Raw genomic sequence first — 20458 nt, forward strand, 5'->3', positions numbered from 1 at the left:
TTTTCTGCCTCAGCTTCCTGAGTAGCTGTGATTACAGGCACCGCGACCACACCCGGCTAATTTTTGTATTTTTAGTAGAGACGGGTTTTCACCATCTTGGCCGGGCTGGCCTTGAACTCCTGACCCTGTGATCCACCCACCTCAGCCTCCCAAAGTGCTGGGATTACAGGCGTGAGCCACCGCGCCTGGCCTAGAACGGTTTTAAACAATTGTTCTCATTGCTAATCATAAAAATAATACACAGCTATGTGGAGCTGCTAGAAAATAAAGAGTACAATAGAAAATACCCCCATAGGCCCGGTGCGGTGGCTCATGCCTGTAATCCCAGCACTTTGGGAGGCCAAGGCGGGCAGATCACGAGGTCACGAGATCGAGACCATCCTGGCTAACATGGTGAAAACCCCGTCTCTACTGAAAATACAAAAAATTAGCGGGGCGTGGTGGCGGGTGCTTGTAGTCCCAGCTACTCGGGAGGCTGAGGCAGGAGAATGGTGTGAACCCGGGAGGTGGAGCTTGCAGTGAGCCCAGATTGCACCACTGCACTCCAGCCTGGGGGACAGAGTGAGACTCAGTCTCAAAAAAAAAAAAAAGAAAAAAGAAAATACCCTCATAAATCTATAAAACCTATAATTAGCATAACATAAGCATTTTGATAATATAAGCATTTGGATCTGTTTCCTGCCTGTTTTTATACAAATGCTTATATATATTTAAAAATTTGTACATTATTATTTTAAAATTTAATGTCATTAGTTTTACATGGGTGTGTTGTTTGAAAAATAGGTAAGAGTAAGAATAATATTTTCCATTCTGATAAAATCAAAAGCAGAGTATGCATTCTTATGTGTAAATAAGATTTCCATTGGCATTGCATATATTTTTGTTTTAGTTTCCATTCTTACGAGTGGAACCTCTGTGTAAAGAAAATATTTTATTATTTTAAATAAAAGGAGCAGAATACAATACTGTCTATTTAAAGTTATAACTGGAAGATAGTGTCCAATCAGAAGACTCTAATAGGTAGGAAAACATTAAAATAGTTATGTCACGTTGGTAGCTGGGTACCCCATATGTAATTTTGTATTTAGTAAATATTTTTGGAATGTGGACGAATAGACCATGATGACTTTTTTCTATTTGTTTATTTTTTTAAATTTTCTGTGTGTGTGTTTTTTGTTTTTGTTGTTGTTTTTTGTTTGTTTGTTTGAGACTGGAACTTATTTCTGTTGCCCCGGCTGGAGCGCAGTGGTACGATCACAGCTCACTGCATGCAGCCTGGGTCTCCTGTGCTCAGGCAATCCTCTTGCCTCAGCCCCCTGAGTAGCTGGGACTACAGGAACACGCCACCATGCCTGGCTAATTTTTGTATTTCTTTTTTGGACAGATGGAGTTTTGCCATGTTCCCCAGGCTGGTCTCAAACTCCGGGGCTCAAGTGATCTGCCTGCGTTGGCCTCCCAAAGTGCTGGGGTTACAGGCATGAGCCACCATGCCTTGCCTGTTATAATGTTAAGAGAATAAATAAAGAAGGTATAATTTCTGTAAATATTTAGACACACATGAATAATTTATTTGAAAGTTACCTGTCCAGTTTGTATAGCTCTAGATTATATTCTGTACTTGTTAAATGCTATGACCAAAGAAAAGCAGTATACAATATTGTCTGTCCAAATGCTAGTTTATTTATGGAAAAAAGCGAAACCTACTTTGTGCCTGAGTTTTGTATGTACTTTTACCAAGATCTTGAAAATATTTCTCTTTGTACATTACCCTGTAAGACCTTCCTTATTTCAAACCAGTTTATTGAATTTTATGTTCAGTTCTTTGTCATTTACACATTAATAAAATGTAGGTAACAAATATACTTGTACATCTATAATGTGGACAAATACAGTAACCAAAGGGAAACAAAATAAAAAACTGAAGAAATAAATAACCAAAGGGAAAACAATTTTGATGGAAAAGCTAGTAAAGAATTTGCAATGGTTGGAAAAATAAGATATTCAAGTGGATAACTATGTATAAGGCTGCTGGAAAAGGGAGTGAGCAAGCTAGATGGCGTCAAGGTGAGGGAGAGATTTTTATGGTGTTTAGTGTTAGAGACTTGAACATGATTGAATGGTGGACTTAGTGATGGAACTGGTTAAAGTGGAGGGGATTGGAATCCTGATTGCTGTGTCTCATGATCAGCACCCTGTTCTGTTCAGAATTTCCTTTTTACAGCTTCAAACCACTGGAATGTAAGGCATTATGAGTTTCTTCCTCAGCCTTTTTTTTTTTTTTTTTTTTTTTTGAGACAGAGTCTCACCTTGTCACCCAGGCTGGAGTGCAAGTGGCTCAAACTTGGCTCACTGCAACCTCCGTCTCCTGGGTTCAAGCAATTCTCCTGCCTCAGCCTCCCGAGTAGCTGGAACAACAGGCACATGCCACCATTCCCGGCTAATTTTTTGCATTTTTGGTAGAGATGGGTTTTCACCAGGTTGGTCAGGCTGGTGTTAACTCCTGACCTCGTGATTCGCCCGCCTTGGCCTCCCGAAGTGCTGGGATTACAGGCATGAGCCACCATGCCCAGTTGTGTTTAACTTTTGAGGCTCTACCAAATAATTTTTAACAACTGCAGCCTTTTGCTTTTCCACCAGCAATGCACAAAAGTTATAATTGCTACACATCCTTGGCAGTGCTTGTCATTTTCTTTCTTTCTTTTTTTTTTTTTTTAATTAATAGCCATTCTGATGGGTGTGAAGTGACATATCATTGTAGTTTTTTGCTTTTTGTTTTTGGAGATAGGATCTCACTCTGCCACCGAGGCTGGAATGCAGTGGCACAATCACTGATGCAGCCTTGACCTTCCAGGCTCAAGTGATCCTCCCACCCCAGCCTCTTGAATAGCTGGGACTATAGGCACATGCCAGCACACCCAGCTATTTTCTTTTTTTCAAAGACAGGATCTTGCTCTGTCACCCAGGCTGGAATGCAGTGGTACAATCATGGCTCACTGCAGCCTTGACCTCCTGGGCTCGAGCAGTCCTCCTACCACTGCCTCCCAAGTAGCTGGAACTACAGGCGCATGCCACCATGCCTGGCTAATTCTAAAAAAATTTGTAGACAAGGGGGTCTCACGATGTTGCCTAGGCTGCTGACTGATTTTTCGTAAAGACAGTATTCACATTTGTCGGGGCTCTGGTTTCATGTTCTAGTCACCTCCAAAGGCCTCATCTCTTTTTTTTTTTTTGAGATAGAGTCTTGCTCTGTCACCAGGCTGGAGTGCAGTGGCAGGCTCTCGGCTCATTGCAACCTCTGCCTTCGGGGTTCAAGCGATTGTCCTGCCTCAGCTTCGTGAGTAGCTAGGACTACAGGTGCATGCCACCACGCCCAGCTAATTGTTTTTCCCTAATAATAATTTTACGGGATTTAGCTTTTATACCTTCCTGTTGCTTATTTTTATGTCTGTGTCTTCTGAAATGATAGTAGGAGGCAGGATTCAGGATAGCTTTTCTTTTCTTTTTCTTTTTTTAAGGACGTGGACTCTCACTGTGTTGCCCGGCTTGAAGTGCAGTGGTGCAATCATAGCTCACTGCAGCCTCAAACTCCTGGGCTCAAGCTATCCTCCTGGTTCAGCCTCCTGAGTAGCTGGAACTACAGTCGTGTGCCAACATGCCCAGCTCACTAAAAAGTTTTTTTTTTTTTAGAAATGGAGTCTTGCTATGTTGCCCAGGCTGGTCTTAAACCCCTGGACTCATGGAATCCTCCTGCCTTGGCCTCCCAAAGTGTTGGGATTACAGGTGTGAGCCATGGCACCCGGCCCAGCATAGCTTTTATACCTTGTGTTGTTTTCATATGGCTTGTAAAAATATGGCCACTTGTGTATTTGTCTTGTAGATTCTCCCTGACTCTGCTCATCTGGACCTTTTCTGTGTGTCTGCCACCCCTGTGCTGCTGAGTGGATTCCACTTCCAGCAATTTCTCAGTGATGGGTCCAGAAGGGAGTCCAGGGTGACCAGTTTCAGGTGGCCCAGGCTGCTCTCATCTCTTCATATCTTCTTACGGTAGAGCCCCTGCTCTCACCTAGTTTCAGGCGCTGTTCTCAGTTCTATCAGACACTGTTCTCAGATCTGTTGCCTGCTCTGCTTCCTAGTAAGCACTGATGTCTAGGTTCTCAGGGCCTCCTTGACTCTTACTTTCCTTGGCTTCTTTCCTTTCAGATACTGATACCATGCTGGACTTTGGAGGGTTGGTGGTTTGTCTTTACCCACTTGTGTTTGGAGTTTGCTGATTAATTGTGTTTCTATGTTTTTGGCTTTGCTGTCCAGTTGCTCTTTATGTGAAGATTTAGAGACGTTCAAAAACTATGCCTTTACTGATGCCACTTCTAGGTTTTCAGATTGTAAATTGTGAACTTAATGTCTATTTAATGAAGTTGATTTTGTTTTTTTGTTTCGTTTTTTCTTTTAATAATCATCTCCACAGAGAAAAAGGAGTTGGAATATAGAATGCGCATCCTTTCCAGGAGAAAGACCACTGCAGGTCAGAAGAGCAGGTCTCAGGACAGCAGGGGCAGCTGCCTCTCTCTCTGAAGCATGGCTCAGGTGTGGAGACGGGTTTCAGGACACTTCTGGGAATCCGGTAAAGTATCTGTAGAATTCTTTTCCCTGAATGCCAAAGAGGAAATCCTGAGTGTTCAGAACATTGTAATTACATTTCATTGTAATTCCGTTTCCTATTCTTTCAGAACACTGTAACTGGTACACTCCTTTTCTTCCCTTTCATTCCTTGAATTCCTTTAATAATCGTGGCAAGTTAGTAAGTTAGTATTCACCTTTTTATTTTTTTATTTTTTTTTATTTTTGAAGACAGAGTCTCACTTTGTTGCCCAGGCTGGAGTACAGTGGCACAATCATAGCTCATGGCATCCTTGAACTCCTGGGCTCAGGCTATCTTGCCTCAGCGTGTCAAATAGCTGGGACTACAGGTATGTGCCACCATACCTGGCTAATTTTTTTTTTTTTTTTTTTGGAGATGGAGTCTCACTTTGTCACCCAGGCTGGAGTGCAGTGGGGCTATATTGGCTCACTGCAACCTCCGCCTCCCGGGTTCAAGCAATTCTCCTGCCTCAGCCTCTCGAATAGCTGGGATTACAGGTGTGTGCCACCACACTCGGCTGATTTTTGTATTTTTTGTAGAGACTGGGTTTCACCATGTTGGCCAGGCTGGTTTGGAACTCCTGACCTCGGGTAATCCACCCACCTTGGCTTCCAAAGTGCTGGGATTACAGGCGTGAGCCACTGTGCCCGGCCGCCTGGCTAATTTTTAAAAAACTTTCTGTAGAGACAGGGTCTTGCTATGTTGCCTAGGCTGGTCTCTAACCCCTGGCTGCAAGTGATCCTCCCACCTCTGCCTCCCAGAGTGCCGGGATTACAGGTGTGAGCCCCCATGCCCAGCTCACACCTGTACCTCTTTAATCCATGCAGAACCTTTCTACTTCTTTGTTTGTAAATGAAGGATATTTACTAAGAATGTTCTCAGAAGATGAAACCATTGAGCATACCAGTCTTCACAAGAAATGTATGTTTACTCTGGAGGCATACTCTGGAGATATTGCAGGTTTGGTTCAGGACCAACACAATAAAGTGAATATTGCAATAAAGTGATCACATGAATTCTTTGGTTTCCCAGTGCCTATAAAAGTTATGTTTATATTATAATATAGTCTGTTAAGTGCAATAGTATTATGTCTAAAAAAGCAATGTATATACCCTAATTTAAAAATACTTTATTGCAAAAAAAAAAAATGCTAACAGTCATAGGAGCCTTCACCAAGGTGTAATCTTTTTGCTGGGGGAGAGTCTTGCCTTGATGCTGATGGCTGCTGACTGATCAGGTGGTTGGTGGTTGAAGATTGGGGTGGCTGTGGCAGTTTCCTAAAATAAGGTAAAAGTGAAGTTTACCACATCTATTTACTGTTCCTTTCATGAAGATTACTGAGTAGCATGTGATGCTGATAACATTTGACCTGTAATAGAACTTCTTTCAAAATTGGACTCAATCCTTCCAAAGCCTGACACTGCTTTATCAACTAAGTTTATAGGATATTCTAAATTACTTGTTATCACTTCAACAATGTTCACAGCATTTTCACCAGGAGTAGATTTTATCTCCAGAAACTACTTTATTTGTTCATCCCTAAGAAGTAACTCTTCATCCATTCAACTCTTAGGAGATTGCAGCAATTCAGTCATATCTTCAGGTTCTACTTCTAATTCTAGTTCTCTTGCTGTTTCTATCACATCAATTTTTCTGCTGAAGTCTTGAACCCCTCAGTCATACACAAGGGTTAGAATCAACTTCTTCCAAACTCCTGTTAATGCTGTATTTTGACCTTCTGTCATGAATCATGAATGTTCTTAATGGCACATAGAATGGTGAATATTTTTCTGAAAGTTTTCAATTTACTTTGCCCAAATCCATCAGAGTAGTCACTATCTGTGGCAGCTACAGCCATATGACATGTATTTCTGAAATAATAAGATTTGAAAGTCAGAATCACCCTATGATCCATAGGCTGCAGAATGGAAGTGGTGTTAGCAGGCATGAAAACAACATTAATCTCCTTGTACTGCTCCATCATAGCTCTTGGGTGACCAGGTGCATTGTCAATCAGCAGTAATAGTTTGAAAGAAATCTTTTTCTTCTGAGCAGATCTCAACAGTGGGCTTAAAGTATTACAGTAAAGAATGCTGTAAAGAGATGTGCTGTCATCCAGGCTTTGTTGTTACATTTATAGAGGAGAGGCAGAGTAGATTTATCATAAGGGCACTAGGATTTTCAGAATGATACATGAGCATTGGCTTCAACTTAATGTTACCAGCTGCATTAGCCCCTAATATGAGTATCAGTCTGTTCTTTGAAGCTTTGATGCCAAGCATTGACTTCTCTCTAGCTACGAAAGTCTTAAATGGCATCATCTTCTAATATAAGGCTCTTTCATCTATATTGAAAATCTGTTGTTTAGCGTAGCTACCTTCATCAGTGATCTTAACTAGATCTTCTGGATCACTTTCTGCATTACCTTGTACTTTTATGTTATGGAGGTGATTTGTTTCTTAAACTTCATGAACCAACCTCTGCTAGCTTCAGACTTTTCTTCTCCAGCTTCTTCACCTCTCTCAGCCTTCATAGAATTGAAGAGAGTTAGGACCTTGCTCTGGATTCTGCTCTGGCTTAAGGGAATGTTATAGCTGATTCAATTTTCTATCCAGATTGCTAAAACTTTGTATTAGCAATAATGCTGTTTTACATTCTTATCATTGTGTATTCACTGGAGTAGCACTTTCAATTTCGTTCAAGAGCTTTCCTTTGTGTTCACAACTGGCTTAACGGTTTGGTTCAAGAGGTCTAGCTTTTAGCCTATCTTAGTTTTTGTCATGCCTTCCTACCTAAGCTTAATCATTTCCAGCTTCTTTTTTCTTTTTCTTTTTTTTTTTTTGAGATGGAGTCTCTCTCTGTCGCTTGGGGTGGAGTGCAATGGTGCGATCTTGGCTCACTGCAACCTCCACCTCCCAGGTTCAGGTGATTCTCCTGCCTCAGCCTCCCGAGTAGCTGGGATTACAGGCGCCCGCCACCACGCCCAGCTAATTTTTGTATTTTTAGTAGAGACGGGGTTTCACCATGTGGGTCAGGCTGGTCTCGAACTCCTGACCTCAGGTGATTTACTCGCGTCGGCCTCACAAAGTGCTGGGATTACAGGCGTGAGCCACTGTGCCCGGCCATTTCCAGCTTTTGATTTAAGGTGTGAGACATTCAGCTCTTCCTTTGCTTGAGCACTTTGAGGCCATTGTAAGGTTATTAAATTGACTTAATTTTAATATTGTGTTGCAGAGAATAGGAGGCCTAAGGAGAAGGCAAGAGATGGAGGAACAGCTGGTTGGTGGAGCAGTCAGAACACATACAGCATTTATTAATTTTGCTGTCTTATATTGGTTTTGACTGTGGCACCCCAAATCAGTTACAGTAGTAATACCAGAGATCACTGATCACAGACCATCATAGCAGATTTAATAATAATGGTAAAGTTTGAAATCTTGGGATAATTATCAAAATATGACACAGAGACACAAGTTTATAGGTGAGCAGATGCTGTTGGAAAAATAGCACACAGAATTGCTTGACACAGGATTGCTAGAAATTTTAAATTTGTAAAAAATTGCTTTATCTGTGAAGCACAATAAAACAAGGTATGCTTTTATATTCAGAATCTTCTGGCAGTGAGATATTCTGGATAATTTTTGTGTTTGTGGTAACTTACAGAGTAATGCTATTACAAACTCAAGATAATTTGGGTATGAGTAGTAATGAGTACCTCATAGGAGTCATATGTATGAGCAGATACTACATTGAATGTTAATGTGAAACGTTTTGGTCAGTCAGATCTCTTTAGATTCTGGAAAAATAGAATGAATTTATAAATATATAAGGAGTACATGCTTTGGGAATACTGAAATTGCTGAATTGGTAAAGGAAATCAGAGAAAAATATGTTAAGGAGAGTGTAGTTTAAGATTTTGAATATTTTATAAAAGTTTTTTTTAGCATTTGTCACATAAATTCCATGGTTATTATTTTGCCTGCAGTCATTAACAGCTGAAGAGAAGACGATTACAGAAAAGCACCTTGAATTATGCCCTAGACGCAAGCAAGGTAACTATTTTGTTGATTTCTTGACAGAGAAGATATAAGACTAATAAATCTTTCTGTGATTATTTTAAAAATTTGCTTTTTTAAAAAAGTTACATGGTTTGGGTAGACTATATTCATAGTTAAAAAAATCAAGATAAGGTAAAAAGGTATTTTTGAGAACTTTGTCTGTCATCACTGTCACCATCTACCGCATTGCTCCTGCCTGCCTACAGATAACTAACATTTTTTGTGTGTCCTTCCTGAGTTCATTTTTATCACAGAGCCCAGTAGGTTAGCTCATGCGCATAGCTCCAGGGTTTTGTTTGTTTGTTTGTTTTTAATCTGATTTGGGAAAGAAATGTGACCTATGCCATAAGAACTATACTGCTTCAGGCTGTGAAATTCTTTCTTGATGAATTAGGGAACTTTCAATAAGTAGTAGAAAACTCTGTTCAAACACTAGAGTATTTGGATAAATGAGGTTGAATTTGTCTCCTGCAGCAGGACATCCACAGGGCTAGATTCTTTCTGAATTCTGTAGCCTGAGTGTGGAATTGGTTCTCATGGACAGGAGGTGTTGGCTGAATTCCGCAGGCTGAATTCTTGAAAGAGTGTAGGTGCTGAGGATTTTCGCCAAGTCAGCTTTGCCTTTCCTTTGGGAAGGAATGCCCTTCCCAGTACCTCTACCTTTGACTAGAACCTGTTACAAACGGTCACCTCCACTAAAGATACTTTAGTGAAATTAAGGATTTTTAGATAGATATGTTGCTGCTAAAGAAAACTGGGGTTATTAGTAATGAAGAAGGGGTGGATATCAGGTAGGCCGCTGGTTCTGCCGCCATAGGCAGTCAGCCCTGCTGTGGGTGTGTAGGAAGAGTGAGGACTTGTGACTTCCAGGATCTTGCTGTGTCCTGGCTCTCTAATCTTTGAAAACTAAGCTAAACATTCGCAGTCTGTTTTGTATCTGGAGAATGGGCATAATCATTGGGTTATCATGAATATTAAGTGAGCTAAAAATAGTAGATTAAATGCCTAATTAAAGGTGCTTTAGTAGGTACTTGATGGATGACAGCAGTTGCTCATATGTCTGATGACAGAAGGAGCTGTGTGAAAGCCTATTCAGAGTCCTACAGAGTGAACTAACGTTCTGTGACATTCTAAACCATATTATTATTTCAGTGACATGGAAGAGATTCTATGCAAATGAAAAATAAAATTTGCCAAAATGTTTCTTTATAATTTATAAAGTGTTGCTTTATGAAATAAACTAGTGCACATCTTTTAAATTCCATAATCTTCTGATGGAATTGCAGAAGCTGTTGGCAGAGACAAGCCTCTGACCTTAGGCACACATTACAAAAGCATGTTCCTGATTCTGCTTCCCAGCTGTCATAAAAATACTACCTCCTCACCCAAAATGTAGTATAGAATTTTTATCTTGGAATTTTTGTTACTAGGATGTCTTAAACTAATACTTCAGTATCTCTTGTAGACCTCTCTCCTTGGCTTGTAGATGACTGCCTTCTTCCTCTCTCTCTTCCCCAGGTCTCTTCACATTGTCTTCTCTGTGCATGTCTGTCTTTGTGTCCAGATTTCCCCTTATAAGGATTTCAGTCATCTTGGATTAAGGCCCACCCTAACGACCTTATTTGAATTTGATTACCTCTTTGAAGACCGTGTCTTCAAATAAAGTCACATTCTAAGGTACAGAAGGTTAGGACTTCAACATATGAATTTTTGGGGGGAGGACACAGTTCAGCTCATAACACCAGGTACTAGGACAGTGCCTAGCACACAGTGGGCACCCAGAAATGTTCAGTCTGGCTAATATTTATCCTACGGTTCCATTGGAATGAGCCTTGATATAAAGGACACCCTCTTTACAGCAAGTAAAATGAGTTACTAATCAATTCCTGGTAGTGATTTTAGCTACCTAGTCGTGCAGTCAGGTGCCTATAATTCATGGGTTTATAAATCTAGAGTCCTGGTCTCTGAGGTTTTGAATGACATAACTAATGATTATCCTGTCTTTTAAATTAGATGGTACAGAAGCACCAGACAGTTACATATTTTCTTAGATACTCACACTAAACTAAGGGTGAAAGCAACTGCAGGTCACTCTGACTTCGGAGCTATGCATAGTGGTTAAGAACATGGACTCAGAAGCTCAACTGCCTGGGTGTGCCTCTCAGGCACCACAGCTGCTGGCTGAAAAAAGGCATTACATTTGGAAAGTCCTTTCCCATGAATGACTCATAACATAGAAACTGTATGAATAAAGCTGGTAAATTCACCTAAACATAAAGGGAAAAACAGCATGGTCAAAATTACATATATAAGTCTGGTAGGGTGGCATACGTCTGTAGTCCCAGTTACTTGGGAGGCTGTGGCAGGAAGATCACTTGAGCCCAGGAGTTTGAGGCTGCAGTGTGCTGTGATCATGCCTGTGTACAGCTGCTGCAGTCCATCCTGGGCGACATAGCAAGATCACATCTCTTACAAAAAATTACACGTACATACACAAAATTTAAAATTCAGAAAAACCAGGGAAAATATTGTGGCTCATGTCACAGACTAAGGCTGATCTTTCTAATAGAGAACCATCAGAACTTAATCTAGGGGGAAAAAGATAACTATTGCAAAAATAATAATTATGGAGGAACTGCTTTCAAAAAAGGAAATATAAATGACTTTCAAACCTATGAAAAGGTGCTCAGCCTCAAGGCAGTGAGAGGTCATTTTTTTCTGATCAGATCATCCAAAATCTTAGTATATGTCTTTCTGTTTGTTCTTTTATGTTCTTTTGAAGTCTTTTAAAAACATGTACTTTGGTTTTACATGTCTCATAAGTATCAGGGGAACCCACCCCCAATATTTCAACGTAGGTTCTTTCTATTTTCCCTAAGTGTCGGCCAGCTGAGAAATAAAGAGAAAGAGTACAAGGAGAGGAATTTTACAGCTGGGCCTCCAGGGGTGACATCACATATCAGTAGGACCGTGATGCCCACCTGAGCCACAAAACCAGCAGGTTTTTATTAAGGACTTCAAAAGGGGAGGGGGTGTACAAACAGGGGGTAGGTCACAAAGATCACATGCTTCAAAGGGCAAAAAGGAGAACAAAGATCACATGCTTCTGAGGCCAATAAAGATCACAAGACAAAGGGCAAAGCAAAGATCACAAGGCAAAGGATGAAATCAAAAACTCCTGATAAGGGTCTATGTTCAGCTGTGCACGTATTGTCTTGATAAACATCTTAAACAACAGAAAACAGGGTTCGAGAGCGGAGAACCGGTCTGACCTCAAATTCACCAGGGTGGATTTTTTGTCCCCACCCTAATAAGCCTGAGGGTACTGCAGGAGACCAGGGTGTATTTCAGTTCTTATCTCAACCGCGTAAGACATACACTCCCAGAGTGGCCGTTTATAGACCTCCCCCCAGGAATGCATTCCTTCCCCAGGGTATTAATTATTAATATTCCTTGCCGGGAAAAGAATTTAGCAATATCTTCCCTACTTGCACATCCGTTTATAGGCTCTCTGCAAGAAGAAAAATATGGCCGTATTCTGCCCTACCCCGAAGGCCATCAGACCTTATGGTTGTCTTCCTTTGTTCCCTGAAAATCACTGTTATTCTGTTCTTTTTCAAGGTGCACTGATTTCATATTGTTCAAACACACGTTTTACAATCAATTTGTACAGTTTAACATAGTAGTGGTCCTGAGGTGATGTACATTCTCAGTTTACGAAGATAACAGGATTAAGAGATTAAAGACAGGCATAAAAATTATAAAAGTATTATTTGGGGAATGATAAAGGTCCATATTAAAATGAAATCTTCACAATTTATGTTCAGAGACTGAAGTAAAGAAATTGTAAAAGTATTAATTTTGGGAACTGATATATGTCCATATTAAGATGAAATCTTCACAATTTATGTTCCTGTGCCGTGGCTCCAGCTAGTCCCTCCGTTCGGGGTCCCTGACTTGCTGCAACACTGAAGTTTCTTCTGGGTATTTTATTGGTTTTTGCTACTGCTTTAAATTTGATTTCTGTGTTGTAGTTTGTACCCTGCCACCTTTATTGGACTTTCTTATTAACGGTAGTAATTTTTCAGTTGGTTTCTTGACTTTTCCATGAATTCATTGTATAATTTGCAAATAGTGATAACTTCCTTCTTTTTTTTTTTTCCGGGATGGTGTCTCACTCTGTCACCCAGGCTAGAGTACAGTGGCGTGATCTCTGCTCACTGCAACCTCCACCTCCTGGGTTCAAGCAATTCTCTGCCTCAGTCTCCTGAGTAGCTGGGATTACAGGCGCCCACAACCATGCCCGGCTAATTTTTTGTATTTTTAGTAGAGTTGGGGTTTCACCATCTTGGCCAGGCTGGTGTTGAACTTCTGACCTGCCTCGGCCTCCCGAAGTCTGGGATTACAGGCGTGAGCCACCACTCCCTGCTGATAACTTCCTTCTTGACTTATTTTTCAGATGCATAATAATGATACAGATTGATAATGTCTTTTGCAAGTACTCAGTTTATTTTATTAGCTATTTAGATAGATATAGATTCTTAGGATATTCTGAATAGTTTATTTTTCCTTTTATAACATGAACAATAGGCCACTTCAGTAATTCTAGATGTTTGTGGCACAAAGTAGTAAGTGCTCAGTAAATGTTGACTATTCCATGTTTTTGTGCCTTTGTAAGTACTGTTTTTTCAGACATCATCTTGTCAGTGAATCCTCTTTTCCTGATCAATGCAAAGCGGAACATTCCATCTTTTTGTGCCACCGTTATTCCATGACATACATCTGGTATATTGTTAGTTTTTTTCATGATTAGTGTTTCCTTCCAGACCACACATATTCCTTGTGGGAAGGAGTTTTCTTTTCTTTTCTTTTTTAGAGATGGGATCTTACTCTGTCACTTGGGATGGAGTGCTGTGGTGCAATCATAGCTCACTGCAGCCTCAAACATTTGCTCTTAAACTCGTCCTCCTTCAGACTCCCAAGTAGCTGGGACTACAGGCATGCGCCACTATGCCCAGCTAGTTTTTTAACTTTTTGTAGAGATTGGGTCTCACTGTGTTGCCTAGGCTGGAGTTTTTTTTGTTTCCTCATGGTTTACTGTATCAGAGGGGTTCTGTAAATATGTATCTAATGAAGCCTAGGTTTATTTTTTGTAAAACAGGAATTTTATAAATATCTAATCTCTTAATTTCATAGTGTATTAAAATGCGCTTTGAAATATATCAAATACCATACTGCATAGGATAAGATATATATGTACATATATATGTTTTAGCATTATATTTACAATTATGAATATAAACAGAATAATTGCTTTTTATTAGGTATATATTCCTTTTCTGACCAATATCAGAAAAGTTTGCTGTTGACTTTTGATTCTGCCAAGATGAAATAGCCCCATTCTGTCTAGGTTTTCCACCTATCAGAATGGCTACAATAAAAAATAGTGACAATACAAAATGCATGGGCAAGGACTTCATGTCTAAAACACCAAAAGCAATGGCAACAAAAGCCAAAATTGACAAATGGGATCTAATTAAGCTAAAGAGCTTCTGCACAGCAAAAGAAACTGCCATCAGAGTGAACAGGCAACCTACAAAATGGGAGAAAATTTTCGCAACCTACTCATCTGACAAAGGCCTAATATCCAGAATCTACAATGAACTCAAACAAATTTACAAGAAAAAAACAAACAACCCCATCAAAAAGTGGGCGAAGGACATGAACAGACACTTCTCAAAAGAAGACATTTATGCAGCCAAAAAACACATGAAAAAATGCTCACCATCACTGGCCATCAGAGAAATGCAAATCAAAACCACAATGAGATACCATCTCACACCAGTTAGAATGGCAATCATTAAAAAGTCAGGAAACAACAGGTGCTGGAGAGGATGTGGAGAAATAGGAACACTTTTACACTGTTGGTGGGACTGTAAACTAGTTCAACCATTGTGGAAGTCAGTGTGGCAATTCCTCTGGGATCTAGAACTAGAAATACCATTTGACCCAGCCATCCCATTACTGGGTATTTACCCAAAGGACTATAAATCATGCTGCTATAAAGACACATGCACACGTATGTTTATTGTGGCACTATTCACAATAGCAAAGACTTGGAACCAACCCAAATGTCCAACAATAATAGACTGGATTAAGAAAATGTGGCAAATATACACCATGGAATACTATGCAGCCATAAAAAATGATGAGTTCATGTCCTTTGTAGGGACATGGATGAAATTGGAAATCACCATTCTCAGTAAACTATCACAAGGACAAAAAACCAACCACCACATATTCTCACTCATAGGTGGGAATTGAACAATGAGAACACATGGACACAGGAAGGGGAACATCACGCTCTGGGGACTGTTGTGGGGTGGGGGGAGGGGGGAGGGATAGCATTAGGAGATATACCTAATGCTAAATGACGAGTTAATGGGTGCAGCACACCAGCATGGCACATGTATGCATATGTAACTAACCTGCACATTGTGCACATGTACCCTAAAACTTAAAGTATAATAATAATAAAATTAAAAAAAAAATGCTGGTGAGGTTGTGGAGAGACTGGATCACCAGTACATTGCAGGTGTGTGGTAAAATGGTACAGCCACTCTGGAGAACAGTCTGGCAGTTTCTTAAAGACTAAACATGCAATTACCATATAACCCAGCAACTGCACCCTTAGGCATTTGTCCCAGAGAATGAAAATTAAATTCACATAACATCTTATACACAGATGTTCATAAGCAGCTTTGTTCATAATAGCCCCAAACTAGAAACAACACAGATGTCCTTCAGTAGGTGAATGATTAAACAAACTATGGTGCATAGTACCATGGTGTACTATTCGGTAATAAAAAGAAAATAAGTGTTGATACACACGACTTAGATGAATAGGAAATTATTCTGAATGAAAAAAGCCAATTCTAAAAGGTTACATAGTGATTTTATTTATATAACTTTTTTTTGTGTGTGTGTGTGAGATGGAGTTTCACTCTTGTTGCCCAGGCTGGAGTGCAGTGGCTCGATCTCGGCTCACTGCAACCTGTGCCTCCTGGGTTCAAGCGATTCTCCTGCCTCAGCCTCCCTGAGTAGCTTGGATTACAGGTGCCCACAACCACACCTGGCTAATTTTTTGTATTTTTAGTAGAGACAGGGTTTCACCATGTTGGCCAGGCTAGTCTCGATTATATAACATTTTTAAAATGACAAAATTACAGAAATGCAAAACTGAGTAGTGGTTGACAGAGTTCAGGGATTGGTATGGGGCCAGGAGATGGTGTAGCTATAAGAAGGTAGTACAAGGCATCCTGTGGTGATAGAATTGATCTGTATCTTGACTGGATCAGTGTCAGTATCCTGGTTGTGTTGTACTACAGTTTTGCAAGATATTACCATTGGAGGGACTGGGTGAAGGATACGAGAGTTTTCTCTTATTTCTTACAACTATATATGAATCTAATATTATCTCAAAATAAAAAGTTTAATTAAATACAAGGTTTGGTCTTAAGTGTTTTAAGCACCCTGCTACCAGAGCTCTTAGCACGGCAAAGGAAGCACACAGAAGCATTCCTGTTACTCATAAGTTTTGACTTTGTGTTTTGCATTTAAAAAAATTTTTTGGTTTCATCAAATACCCCAGAAAGTTATACTTTTATAAATGTTATTTCAAGTCTTATTTTTCCGGTTTTTGTTTGTGCTCTAGTCACTTTCCTTTTTTTATATAACTTAACCAGTTCTACTTCTTTTTCTTCTTGGAACTTGGCTTCGAACTCAGAGAGTGTTAGTGAGATTGTACATAGAACTCTAAGTAGGAAGATTTGACGTAGACATTGCTTTTCCTATCACAGAGTTTTGTGTATTTGTGACTATGGCAAAATTACATGCATAAAATTGTATTCTGATAAATGACCATATAAGGAGATCATATTTATGTGCTTTCTTTTTCTTCAACAGAAACCACCACATCTAAAAGCACCAGTGGGCTTACAGACATAACATGGAGTTCCAGTGGAAGTGATTTGTCGGATGAAGATAAGACACTTTCTGAATTACAGAGAGGTAATGGACATTGCTCTAGAATAGACAGATTTTGTAACACGAACATTTTGTGTCCAGAAGATGGGAGTAGTGAAGGTAAATTGATAATTTTGTTAGAAATCCAGTTTCTGTTAAATATTGGATTTAATATTGGAAGAAACTTACATTCCTTTCTAGTATTTATCATTAACATTCCACCTGTCAGAATGGCTACAATAAAAAGTAGTGACAATACAAAATGCTGGTGAGGTTGTGGAGAAACTGGATCACCAGTACATTGCAGGTGTATAGTAAAATGGTACAGCCACTCAGGAAAACAGTCTCGCGGTTTCTTAAAGACTAAACATGCAATTACCATATAGACCAGCAACTGTGCCTTTAGGCATTTGTCCCAGAGAATGAAAATTAAATTCCTTTCTAATAGTTAGGATTTTACTGAGTCCCACCCTCTATGCTAAACACTTCAGAAACATTTTCTTGTTTAATATTTCTCAAAACAACTCTAAGAAACTCTAAGAGATAGGTATTACAGATATTATTTTTACAGTTAACAACTTAAGCTTGGACCAATGAGAATGGATTGGGATTCCATTTTAGGTCTGTTTGCTCCATAGCCAGTTCTTTCAACATCTACACAGTGCCACACCCACACTGCCTTCTTCCGAACCTGTTCGGTAAATGCTGTGACAACCAGTGTGTGGTAGAGGTGTAATGTACTGACAAATTTCTATTCAGATGGCGTTTTATATTGTGTCATGTTTTAGACAATTGAAAGCAGAGTTTCTCATCCTTGACACTCTTGACATTTTGGGCCAGATGATTCCTTGTTATGGGGAGTAGCACCTTCCTATGCCTGTAGGATATTCTGCCGTGTCCCTTGCCTTTACCTGCCGGGTCACAGTAGAATCTCAGCCACAGTGATGATAACCAAAGATGTCTCCAGATGTTGTCAAGGGTCCCATGAAGGACAAAAATCACCCCTAGTTGATAACCACAGATGTTGAATTATGGAAATCATGTCCTTTTAGAATTTTTAAAATATACAGATCATCTATAGAGTATTTAAATGTCTTAATGTTTTCAAAATAAGCTTATGACTTTTAACTCTTGACAGTTCATGTTAGTCACCTAGGGTTCGGTTTGTACAGACAGCTTCTGGGGAGAGTAGTTAAATTCTTTTGACTACTTTGTATGTCATTTTGGTAACCATTAGTATCATTGACATTTTAGTAGTTACCAGGTGAAGTGGTATTTTAAGATTGTATATAAGCTGATAGCAGTTCTATTATTAATTCAACCATATTAAATGAAATTTTTTGTTACTTGGTTTGTCTTCATACATTTCAGAATACAAAGTTTATAAAAATGGGTAAATAGTATGGTTTGTGCCTCCCAAAGTGCTGGGATTACACATGTGAGCTGTCGCGCCCAGCCTCTCTTCCATTTGGTTTTTATCAATTGTCTAAAAGTTTTTGTAACTTTTGGAAAATCTCTTAAATTATTGGAGACCCAATTTCCTCATCTGTAAAATGCAAATGTAAGTGTAATAGTAGCAGTCTTCCTGCTTTTTAAAAGTTTTGTGACCACGAAAGGTTTGTGACGAAAGCCCCAGTTATTTCATAGCATGCATCACATTGCAATATGTATTAATCTGTGGGCTACTTCAGGCTAGGAATGGTGCTGTTTTCTCTATTGTATTTATTTCGTATTGTGAATATCTCGAATGGTGTGATGGGCTCTTTTTAGGTACTTGCTTTGTCTAATGAATGAAGGAGTGAATGAATGAAGGAGTGAATGAATGAATGAGTGCTGCACAGATGTGTGATACTGGCAGCAACTCTGAGGGCACTTGTGTTTTTCCCTTGTCTTTCCCTGGCTTCCTGTTGAGAAGGTTCAGCAACCTGGAAAATCTCTACTGTGTTCCCCTGCCTGGCTTCGTGACTAAATTTGATGTTAATGTGGGAAGCAGTTGCCATTATGCGTCTGCTTCTCTCAGTGGTGGTCTGACCTTCAGTCTGTTATGATCATTATAGTGGCTGTTTTTTTTTAAGAGATGAGGTCATGCTCTGTCACCCAGGCTGGAGTGCAGTGGATCATAGCTCACTGCAGTTTCAAACTCCTGGGCTCAAGCGATCCTACTACATCCTCTTAATTATGTTTAGTGAAAAAGTCTAGCTGTGTAAGAAAGGAGGAAAAAAAATAACAATACATAGTTTATTTGCTTAAACATGCTGGAGAAACTCTACAAGGATACAGAAACACCTAATAAAAGTAGTTAACTTAAAATTGGGATTGGGATAAGATTTGGGAGAGAGTGATTTGAGATAAGAGTAGAAATATACTTTTCACTGTCTAAATTTTTTTTGAGGCAGAGTCTTGTTCTGTTGCCCAGGCTGGAGTTCAGTGACAAGATCTCGGCTCACTGCAACCTCCACCTCTCAGGTTCAAGCGATTCTGGTGCCTCAGCCACCTGAGTAGCTGGGACTATAGGTGTGCGCCACCATGTCCAGCTAATTTTTTGTATTTTTAATAGAGACAGCATTTCATCTTGTTGGCCAGGCTGGTCTTGAACTCCTGAGTTTTGGCATTCTGCCCACCCTGGCCTCCCAAAGCGCTAGGATTACAGGCATGAGCTATTGTGCCTGGCCCTAAATATATTTTTTAAAATTATTGAGTGACATGGATATATTAACTTCTAAGAATAAAAGAGATTTAAAAGTGAAAGATTAAGGAGATAATTAAGCAAGTTAAAAATTGTATTTTTTAGATGAATTACAGTTCATCGACTGGGAGATTGACAGTGACAGGGCAGAGGCTAGTGACTGTAATGAATTTGAAGATGACGAGGGTGCTGTGGAAATCTCAGACTGTGCTTCTTGTGCAAGTAATCAGTCTTTGACAAGTGATGAGAAGCTGTCTGAGCTTCCCAAGGTAAGAATGAAGTATTTCAAAACTTTTATTCACTTTATAACATTTGCTAATCATAGTTGTCTTGTTTTGTTTTGTTTTGTTTTTCCTGTCCTTCCTCAAGAACAACCACTTTTGACTCTTAGGGGATTCTTTTGTTCTTTACTCACTTATCTCTAAATAACATGCTTGTGTTGCACTTCTCAACATGGATAAATATTGATCTCACTTCTCATTCACTTCCCACCCTCACTGCACACTGAACGTTTTTTATCCTACTATTCTTCCAGTGCAGATATATCAAAGTTTGGTTAGATTATATTCAGCATTTACGCAATTGTGAATAAATAATATTGACAGCCAAGGGAAATATTAATTATTATCCTTTGCAACTATTTGCTTTCCCTAGACTTAGTAATTATTTTGGTTTTTGTTCTAGTTTTACTTATTGATGGAAAAAAATACTTTTTCACCATTGCCTAGCTCTCTTGTTAAGATTTTCAGACAGCAGGCATTCTGTGAGTTTCATTTTTTTGGAGAACTCTTTCCCACAACCTCCTAGCTGCTCCAGTTTGAACTCAGCGTCCTCTCTCCTTTCACGTACATTGTCACCCGGACTTTGCTGTTATTCTGGGAATTTGTTAACCTCTCTCCTGTATTGAGCTCCTTTATCCAGGATTTCATGTTTTCCTCTTTCTTGGTTTTCACCCTATTTTGGTTGAACACAACTTACCATAACTTCCTGAGGAATTATTTGGCATGTCAGAAGATGCTTTTGTCATATTTTGATGTGTGATTGAAAATT

General features: G+C 39.5%; 1 protein-coding gene across 10 annotated transcripts in view; it reads left to right on the forward strand.

Moving 5' to 3' along the window:
• Positions 1–20458, forward strand: part of SPIDR (scaffold protein involved in DNA repair) — a 486770-nt gene that overhangs the window by 13442 nt on the left and 452870 nt on the right. For 3 of the 10 annotated variants that reach the window (XM_024251318.3, XM_054561577.2, XM_054561575.2), the window contains exons 2-5: positions 4466–4621; positions 8625–8691; positions 16663–16767; positions 19514–19677. In XM_024251318.3, coding sequence (XP_024107086.3) covers positions 4466–4621; positions 8625–8691; positions 16663–16767; positions 19514–19677 — 492 coding nt within the window. Of the gene's footprint in view, positions 1–1384; positions 1529–4465; positions 4622–8624; positions 8692–16662; positions 16768–19513; positions 19678–20458 lie in introns of those variants that run through there. The other 7 variants (XM_054561576.2, XM_063726427.1, XM_063726426.1 and 4 more) reach the window with 6 other exon arrangements.

This window comes from Pongo abelii, chromosome 7, assembly GCF_028885655.2.
Source record: "Pongo abelii isolate AG06213 chromosome 7, NHGRI_mPonAbe1-v2.0_pri, whole genome shotgun sequence".
In the NCBI taxonomy this organism is placed as follows: domain Eukaryota; kingdom Metazoa; phylum Chordata; class Mammalia; order Primates; family Hominidae; genus Pongo; species Pongo abelii.